The 10000-nt window shown below is 48.8% G+C and overlaps 1 protein-coding gene across 4 annotated transcripts in view; it reads right to left on the bottom strand.

Annotated features, from left to right (window-relative positions):
- The window catches only part of ebf1a (EBF transcription factor 1a), a gene marked incomplete at both ends in the record, with an annotated part of 71970 nt that overhangs the window by 22154 nt on the left and 39816 nt on the right, over positions 1-10000 (bottom strand). For 3 of the 4 annotated variants that reach the window (XM_080526786.1, XM_080526784.1, XM_080526787.1), the window contains 3 exons: positions 1839-1969; positions 7675-7816; positions 8372-8453. In XM_080526786.1, the coding sequence (XP_080382912.1) occupies positions 1839-1969; positions 7675-7816; positions 8372-8453 (355 nt within the window). Of the gene's footprint in view, positions 1-1838; positions 1970-7656; positions 7817-8371; positions 8454-10000 lie in introns of all 4 variants that reach the window. The other variant, XM_080526785.1, reaches the window with a different exon arrangement.

The following is a 10000-nucleotide window of genomic DNA, read 5'->3' as shown; positions in this document are numbered from 1 at the left end:
AAGGAAGCGGCAGCGAGACAAAGCACACATGAGAGCTCGCTGAGAGCTCGTTTTCCTCTCGTAAAGCTAACAACACTCAAAGACATAGTACATAGTGCTGCCAGAGCCGAGGAGCGTCGTTAAAGCTGTCCATTTCATAGCTTACTTTGCCAGGCTTTAATTCTCCCTACTTGCCTGGCCCTGCTCACCTCACAGACAGATAATATAATCTTTTTATAGAATAACCTTTATTATTTTTTATTTTTTTTATAGAATAACTTCTTTATTAACGGAAAAAAAAGTGAAGTGAGCCCAGTCAGCCAGACAATTGTGGGCCAGATCTGGTCTGGTGGGTAATCTGGTTAATGTTTGTCCTGGCACATTACTTTCAGGGTGAGGAATCATCTGACTATCATGAACAAGTCTATTTATTTGGGTATGTTGTTCGCAAAGTGAGCCTAATTGAAATGTTGACGCATCCAGTTTGGAATAAACATGGCCAAACCTAAGCCCACGCCTCACCATGAAAAGGCCACATCTTGGCCGGCATGTCGACGTGGCCCAGTAACCACCTGGGATGATGATCCAGATGTGGGCCGCGTCTGGTTTCCATAACTACGCCAGGCTTATGCCACAAACAGGCCCGAACCTGGGTGGATGCCAGGATGCTGATGTGACACAGGTACTGTAGAACTTTGTTTTTTGGGCCAGGAGTGGACCATCTCCGTATCTACTGTAAAGCCTTCTGGCCCGTGGAACAAATCCGTACCTGGGCCACATCCACATGCCGGCCAAGGTCTGGCCTTTTCATAGCAAAGATAAGGCTCATGAATGGCAGCCAGAACCGGTCGGTCCGCTTCTGGCCCGGGGGGGAACAAAGTTGTACCTGGGCCACATTCGGATGACAGACAAAAACAAATGTTGGCCAGATCCGGGCCGTCGTTCGTCTGCTGACTAGGAGCTGTGGAACTGTGCTTTGTGGCGACACTGAACTGTACAGAGATCCTCCTTCACATTCCTATTTACATTTGAGTCATGTAGCAGATGCTCTTATCAACAGCTATTTATGGTGCTGTGAGTGCATTCAAATAAGGCAACCGTGACAACCATTTTTTAACCCCTCTGTTTACATTAACAGATGTTTTTTCTACTTACTAGCTGTGAAAATACAACTGGAACGGTTGCTCTTTAACCGTATATGCATGAATAGGGATATTTCATTTGGGGAATAATGGGTTCTAGAGAGTACTGAACTTCTGTAATACAGCTCTGATTATCAAATCATATCGTTATGGTTTGCATCAGAGCAGTTATGAAGGAATCATAACAGCCAGCTCTGTGGTGGGGACCGGGCTGGACAGCCTAGAGGTGGTGGCAGAACAGAGGATGGGGAAAAAACTGGCGGCCATGCTGGTCAATCCCTCCCACCCGATGTACTGCTGGCGGGGATGAGGAGCAAGTTCAGCCACAGATTTGTTCTCCCCCGTCAAAGTACAAAAAGATTTGGACAGTCCTTTGTTCCAGCTGCACTCCGACTCTACAACCAGGCCCTGCAGGGTGGGGGAGACCTGGAGCTGGAACTTTTGGAACTTTTTACTTATTGAGCCTGCACTGTTTTATGTATTTTATTGAATGTTTTCTGTTTTCTGTATTGAATGTTTTCTGCCCTAACTGAGCTGTTTGACAACAAAATTTCCCCATTGGGGACAATAAAGGTTTTCAATATACAATATCAATCACTTCACACGTGTGTTAAGATTGTTACAAGAGATCTAATTCACGTGACACTCCCCTCCATCCCAGTTCTGGGTCCACTGTCCAAACCTCTTCAACAGTACGTTTAAAGACCTAACGCTCACCTCGCTCCAGACCAGCATGGTTCCAAAGATGACCTGGAGGCCGTCAAAGAAGTTGTCCCCGATGATGATGACTGTAGCGCCCCCTGTGGTCCACCCCTCACTGGGGCTAATGGCCTTGACACACGGGGAGGCTGTGGGAGACAGAGAGGTATTACAACTATGAGGTATTAGAGAGGTATTACAACTGTTTGTTTCAGTTTTTCCAGTATTGTGTATTTTCTTAACAATTACTATAATTTACATACTTATCTCCCACATTAGTGTGTGAGAGAGAGAGGGAGGGAAAGAGAGAGAGGGGAGAGAGAGAGAGAGAGAGAGAGGGGGGGGGAGAGTGAGAGCGAGAGAGAGAGAGAGAGGGGAGAGGGAGAGAGAGAGAGAGAGGGGGGGGAGAGTGAGAGCGAGAGAGAGAGAGAGGGGAGAGGGAGAGAGAGAGAGAGAAAATAAGAGAGAGAGAGAGAGAAGGGGGGGGGAGAGAGAGAGAGAGAGAAAGGGGGGGGGGAGAGAGAGAGAATAAAAGAGAGAGAGAGAGAAGGGGGAGAGAGAGAGCGAGATAGAGAGAGAGAGAGAGAAAATAAGAAAGAGAGAGAGAATAAGAGAGAGAGAGAGAATAAGAGAGAGTGCGGTGTGGTTAGCTGGCTGCGTACAGGGGAGGAGGGAGGGAGATGTCTAACAGAGGGCTCTGGCAGGCGTATTGTTCAAACAGCACCTCTCGTCTCTCCCTGGGGTCAGGGTGGGCCGCGCATGCTAATGAGCAGGATTAATACACGCACTGTTATTAAATATCACCCTTGCACCGCGTGGCGTGCGAGAGGGCGCGGGGCGGCCACGGCTGTTTTACGACCCGCGCGGGAGCGTGGAACCATGTAAATGTCAGGTGTGCTGAGGGCCTGATCAAAGGCCACGCGGCCGGGGACCAAACGCTGAGACAACAACCAGGAGGAGCCCTGTGAATACCACCTACTCATTAGCCTAGCTTAGCACACCCAACGTCTGTCTGTCTGTCTGCCTGCCTGGCTCTGTTTGTCTGTCTGTCTGTCTGTCTGCCTGGCTCTGACTCTGTCTGTCTGTCTGTCTGCCTGGCTCTGACTCTGTCTGTCTGTCTGTCTGTCTGGCTCTGACTCTGTCTGACTGTCTGTCTGTCTGTCTGTCTGTCTGACTGACTGTCTGTCTGGCTCTGACTCTGTCTGTCTGTCTGTCTGTCAGTCTGTCTGTCGAAACTCTGGGCTAAAACACACATCAGTAGCATTCACATTAATTTGGCTCTCTAGGAAAGACGAGAAGAGGGGGGGAGGAGAGAGAAGAGGGGGGGAGGAGAGAGAAGAAGGGGGGAGGAGAGAGAAGAAGGGGGGAGGAGAGAGAAGAAGGGGGGAGGAGAGAGAAGAGGGGGGGAGGAGAGAGAAGAAGGGGGGAGGAGAGAGAAGAAGGGGGGAGGAGAGAGAAGAAGGGAGGAGGAGAGAGAAGAAGGGAGGAGGAGAGAGAAGAGGGGGGGAGGAGAGAGAAGAAGGGGGGAGGAGAGAGAAGAAAGGGGGAGGAGAGAGAAGAGGAACTGCATTGATGAATTGATTGAATGACTGACTGATCGATTTGTTGATTGGTTTGTTTGTGTGTGCGTTTCAGAAGTAGATATAATAATATATGCGGACACAGACCAGCAGGGACCAGTGGAGGCTGGTGCTTCATACCGTTCCTCATTTCATTCCTCTGACCTACACCTCCACCAGCCTCTCCCCACAAAGACACTGGGCTACAGTATATATGAATGGAGTGAGATCAGGGATCAAGAAAACTGAAACTATACCCCCCCCAACCGCCCGCCCCCCACCCCCATTTTGATGAAATGGTAATTCACAGCATAATAAATCTAATTCAATTCTCCATAAGACCAGCTCTCAGCTGAACGTATCACTGTACATTCTCCTGATTACACTGGGACTAAAAGATTGAAAGAAGAAAAGAACAGCGATTGAAAAACACAAATAAACACCGGCTCAAATCCCCTTCTTTACAAATACTCAGCTTGTCAGACACGCTGTAATTCTCTACAGCAGGGTAATCCACTTTAGCCGAGGCTGACTTTAGCCCCTGTAGCCTTGTGGCTTCTGCTCTCCAGCACACTGGAGTGATATTTAGCCTGGGTACAGGCCTGGACAGATCAACGCTAGCACAACAGCAATCTGTGGACGTGCTAATCTTGGCCTAAGACACCACTTTTTCACAGCCGCTGATAGTGGTGTTTGTGTGTCTGTGTGTGTCTGTATGTGTCTTTGTGTGTGTGTAGGTGTATGTGTGTGTGCCTGTGTGTCTGTGTGTGTCCGTATGTGTCTGTGTGTGTGTGTGTGTGTGTGTGTGTGTGTGAGTGTGTGAGTGTGTGTGTGTGAGTGTGTGTGTGTGTGTGTGTGTGTGTGTGTGTGAGTGTGTGTGTGTGTGTGTGAGTGTGTGTGTGGGTGTGAGTGTGTGAGTGTGTGTGTGTGTGTGTGAGTGTGTGTGTGTGTGTGTGTGTGTGTGTGTGTGTGTGTGTGTGAGTGTGTGTGTGTGTGTGCGTGTGTGTGTGTGTGAGTGAGTGTGTGAGTGTGTGAGTGTGTGTGTGGGTGTGTGTGTGTGTGTGTGTGTGTGTGTGTGTGTGTGTGTGTGTGTGTGTGTGTGGATTAACCAGATGGTGGAACATGAATCCATGTGATAGGATTATACTTTGGGGTCTTCCTCTCCACCATCTGTTCAACTGTTTGCACTGCGCTGCCTGAAAACAGGCCCCCGAAAGTTGCGCAGATCCCCACTCTCTCCTCCTCCATCTCTTTATCTCTCCCTCGCTCTCATACGCTCCCCTTTCCACCCGCCACGTTCTCTTCTTGTCCCCCCCACGCAATATCCTAAACAAGCCTTGATTCTGTACTACCCTTTACCGCCCCTCTCCTCCTCTTCCTCTTCCCTCTGTCTGCTGTCTTCCACTCTCTCCCCCCCACTCTCTTTTCTCCTTCTTCTCAAACCACAACATTCTCCTCCACTATTTCCCAAATCAGAGAGCAGAACGGTGATACCGCCAGAACAAAGGATAGATACACCCCTAAACACATCTCTCTCTCTGACGAGGACCTGTCGGTTTGATGTCGTCCCTCTGTGAAACGTCTCCACCATGTCTGACATGTTCTCTGCGTTGCGCAAGATACTCTCTCTTCACCAAGCCTGACCACAGCTGACATAGTCCATAGTCTGTCTGTCTGTCTGTCTGTCTGGCTCTGTCTGTCTGTCTGACTGTCTGTTTGTCTGTCTGTCTGTCTGCCTGGCTCTGACTCTGTCTGTCTGGCTCTGTCTGTCTGACTGTCTGTCTGTCTGTCTGACTGTCTGTCTGCCTGGCTCTGACTCTGTCTGTCTGTCTGACTGTCTGTCTGTCTGTCTGTCTGTCTGACAGTCTGTCTGTCTGTCTGCCTGGCTCTGACTCTGTCTGTCTGTCTGTCTGACTGACTGTCTGACTGTCTGTCTGTCTGTCTGCCTGGCTCTGTCTGTCTGTCTGTCTGTCTGTCTGCCTGGCTCTGACTCTGTCTGTCTGTATGACTGTCTGTATGACTGTCTGTCTGTCTGTCTGTCTGTCCGCCTGGCTCTGACTCTGTCTGTCTGTCTGTCTATCTGTCTGACTCTGTCCGTCTGTCTGTCTGTCTGACTCTGTCTGTCTGTCTGCCTGACTCTGTCTGTCTGTCTGTCTGTCTATGTGTCTGATTCTGTCCGTCTGTCTGTCTGACTCTGTCTGTCTGTCTGTCTGTCTGTCTGACTCTGTCTGTCTGTCTGTCTGACTCTGTCTGTCTGTCTGTCTGCCTAACTCTGTCTGTTTGTCTGTCTGTCTGTGTCTGTCTGTCTGTGTCTGTCTGTCTGTCTGTGTCAAGACACTCTCTCTTCACCGAGCCTGACCACAGCTGACATGGTCCACCTTGCCCCCCCCAGAGCTCATGGTCATCGGAGGGACTTAAACCGCGACGTTCAATCTTAATATAATCTACTGTACGCCTTCACGTAAACCCCCCTCTTAGCTTTATCATCATCGTCCCTGAGGTCGACTTTCCGAAACGACAAAAAATATGTTTGGCTTACTTATCGTCCGGGAAACCAAAATGAGAAAATAAGTGGATTAGACTGAGTCAGAGGACTCAGAGCAGGGACCTCAGTCATTATGAGGTATTAAAAGGGTTTGGATCTGTGTGTCTGTGCGTGCCAGCGTGCGCACGTGTGCGTGCTTGCGTGTGCACGCCTGCGCCGCGCGTGTGTGTCTACGTTTCGGAGTGTTTTTAACCTGAGGGGAGTGGCGGGGAGAGGAAGGAAGAGATGGAGATAGAGGGATGGAGGCTAGGAGGATAAGGGCAGGTCTCATAGGAAATAAAGGGGATTGTCTGTAAGCTGAGCAGGCCTGGTGCAGACAGACAGACAGACACCTCTCTCTCTCTGAGAGCCCCACCACCGTGAGACCCAGAGGCAGAGCCGGCGGGAGCAGGCCACTGGAGGATGTAGCAGCAGCAAGACTATCTGCTGCTCTCTATTCAGGCTCTCAGGACCAGTTAGACCCCCCCGCCCCCCCACGAGCACTGGCTTGCTTTCTGTTTTTGTTATTTTTATGATTAAATCAAAAGAAATACACTGTAAGTTCAACCTATTTTGGAGCGCGTCCTGTTTTCTTTCGTCCCGTTTAAAGACCCCAGCAGAGAGAGCGAAGGAGAGAGAGAGGGGGGGGGAGGGGGAGGAGGGGGGGGGCGAGATATGGGGTGATGAGTGACGGAGGTGGGGGAAAGGAGAGAGAAGGAGCAAGGGAAACGGGAATGAGAGAGGGAGGGAGGGAGGGAGGGAGGGAAGGAGGCAGGCAGTGTGCTGTGAGTCGCTTGTCCTCAGCTAGAGTGTACGGAAGCTGAAAAGCAGTGGCATGTACTAGCAGTGGAGTTTACTAGCTGTGGAGTGTACTAGCAGTGGAGTGTACTAGCTGTGGAGTGTACTAGCAGTGGAGTGTACTAGCAGTGGAGTGTACTAACAGTGGAGTGTACTAGCTGTGGAGTGTACTAGCAGTGGAGTGTACTAGCTGTGGAGTTTACTAGCAGTGGAGTGTACTAGCAGTGGAGTGTACTAGCTGTGGAGTGTACTAGCTGTGGAGTGTACTAGCAGTGGAGTGTACTAGCTGTGGAGTTTACTAGCAGTGGAGTGTACTAACAGTGGAGTGTACTAGCAGTGGAGTGTACTAGCTGTGGAGTGTACTAGCAGTGGAGTGTACTAACAGTGGAGTGTACTAGCAGTGGAGAGTACTAGCAGTGGAGTGTACTAGCTGTGGAGTGTGCTAGCAGTGGAGTGTACCAGCTGTGGAGTGTACTAACAGTGGAGTGTACTAGCAGTGGAGTGTACTAGCAGTGGAGTGCACTAGCAGTGGAGTGTGCTAGCTGTGGAGTGTACTAGCAGTGGAGTGTACTAGCTGTGGAGTTTACTAGCAGTGGAGTGTACTAGCTGTGGAGTGTACTAGCTGTGGAGTGTACTAGCTGTGGAGTGTGCTAGCAGTGGAGTTTACTAGCAGTGGAGTGTACTAGCAGTGGAGTGTACTAACAGTGGAGTGTACTAGCTGTGGAGTGTACTAGCTGTGGAGTGTGCTAGCTGTGGAGTGTACTAACAGTGGAGTGTACTAACAGTGGAGTGTACTAACAGTGGAGTGTACTAGCAGTGGAGTGTACTAGCAGTAGAGTGTACTAACAGTGGAGTGTACTAGCAGTGGAGTGTACTAGCAGTGGAGTGTACTAGCAGTGGAGTGTACTAGCAGTGGAGTGTACTAGCAGTGGAGTGTACTAGCAGTAGAGTGTACTAGCAGTCCAGTTCTTACCGTGTTCCAGGTAGGAGGGCGTTCCTTCTGAGGGGTCCATCTTGCGAGCCCGGCGGCCATGTTTGGAGTTGTTGTGGACAAACATGTTGTCAGAGACGGCCAGGACGTGACCGTCCACACTCACCGTGGTCGACACCACCACCTGAGACACCAGGGGAACATTTGACAAACTCTTTAGTTTGGAGTTGAAGCATGTTCACCCTCATTTTCTGTCTAACAGAGAGAAACAGAGGCTCCTGCAATTATTCATTTAGGGTGGAATCCTAACTTGAGATCAGTTTATGCGAGCAGATTCACCCTTCATGTTTTCAGATTGGGCCCACACTACAGACCTCAGACACTGACCCTCCTCCCTAGCACTAGAACAGCTGTGCCTTTTTACCTACTAAAAGAGCCGCCTCAGGGGTCAAATCTTTTACAATGCCAAGCTGCTATTTACACACAACGACCACTAGTTGGCCGCTTGTAAATTCACCTGCTCACAGAAAAACTGCAAAATAGCTTTATACTAGCTTATCCTGATGTGATTTAAAAAATTTAAGGATACTGGGTGGTAGAACGCACATATCTAGGAAAAGTCATGAAAGGAGGGTCCTGAGATTTGATTGAGTGCAAAGATATAAAAACTGTTTTTACTCATATAGGGGTCAAATTGACCCCTCATGGCTGATTAAGCGCTCGGCTCTTAGAGTCTCACCTGGAAGCGCCTCATGTCTCGAGGGTTCCCTGCGTTCTTCAGACAGTTCTGGTTACACTTCAGGAAGAACTTCAGGAAGAACCTGCAGAGACACATAGAGAAGAGAAGAGAGGAGTGTGTTAGCGGTGTGTGTAAGGAGAGAAGGGTGTGTGGTAGGGAACCGTTCCTCATTCCATTCCATGCATCACAATGAGCCCGTCCTCCGATTTCTACCTCCACCAGCCTCCCCTGGTATGTGGGTATGAGCTGATTTCAGGTAAAAAGAGGGAGGAGAGAGTTTAGATTAGATTCAACCTTTTTGGGGGTACTGCAGGGGGGGAGCGGAAATAATATGGGAGGAAAAAAACATTCAATGGAAACAGCGAGTGATAAACAATGGAAGACCACTACCTGAACTGACCTGTGTGAGATAGGCTTTTCTGCTGTTGCTGTTATCAAAACCAAATACAGATCGAAGTTGAACATTGAGAATGAACTGCAGTCTCAAAACAACAACCCCGCTTTGAGATTTGCAAGGCAAAGCAATACACACACAAGTCACTGATCGTACTGTGATAGGAATGTGTGGAATAAGAATAGTGATGCAGTAGAAAGTATTTAATGTTGATCAATATTATTTTCAGAAATTAAGTAGGCCTAACTAGGCTACTGCTACATTTTCAATTAGGCCTAATTATTTCCCAGTGGCACAGGATCAATTGCCAAGCACTTTTGTTCCTTTTCAACCCATAATAAAATATACAACTAGTAGTTGCATATGTGTGTCTTGTTATTATTAGTAGAGAAAATTTCGTTTCTACAACTATATACAATTGATTATATCAATCTAGGCGGGGACCGGGTTAGGGGGGGCTCCAAAATATTTCCAATTACCCAAGGGGGGGCCTGATTGAAAAAGTTTGGGAACCGCTGCTCTAGGCTATGTGCCACCCCCAGATTCATTCATCAGTATGTCAACAATCAGGAACTTCTGACCGACTGACTCCTTCGCCAAGATACACATAAGCTGAGCTTATAGAGACCAGGCTTTCCCTAGCTCCCTTTTTTTTTGGAAGCCTGGGGGGAATTCAAGGCAGAAGTGTGTTAGCGAGGGGTGGAGACCTGTAATGTGCTTGCCACGCTCCCAACCAGTCAACAGGCAGCTCAGAAACCCACCAGCCAATCATTGTAACCGTTCCCTACATGGGTAGTGTTCCAACAACCCAATGATAAACACAGGACAACTAAAACCATTTAAAAAAAGATAGCTTGCTAGCAACGTTAGCTAAGTTGGCTAACCCGGACTAATTCACTTTCTTTTTTTCAAGAGTAACAGAAAAGGAAGAGGAGGTTGTTGTTGTTCTCGAAAAAAACCCATCACTTCTGCTTCTCAAAAGCCAATCAAAATGGGAACTCTCGCAGCCGCCTTTGCAGCGAGCAGTGAGGCTAATCAAAAATGCTCCAGTCCTCCGGTAGAGGCGTGAGAAAGACCTCGTTTGGAGAGATGGCTACGTGAGACTACTCATAAGCCAAAACAAACACACTTTAGAAAGAAGCCATGGCTCGCTGAGCACACACACAACCCTGTGTACTCTTGTAGTGAGGCTGAATAACGTCTTTTGACCATCGGGTGCAGTGGTGTTTGCTGCC

The sequence above is a fragment of the Nansenia antarctica genome (genome assembly GCF_963989245.1).
Source record: "Nansenia antarctica genome assembly, chromosome: 3".
In the NCBI taxonomy this organism is placed as follows: Eukaryota; Metazoa; Chordata; class Actinopteri; order Argentiniformes; family Microstomatidae; genus Nansenia; species Nansenia antarctica.
The sequence above is the reverse complement of the archived record's forward strand: the minus strand, read 5'-3'. Positions and strand labels throughout refer to the sequence as shown.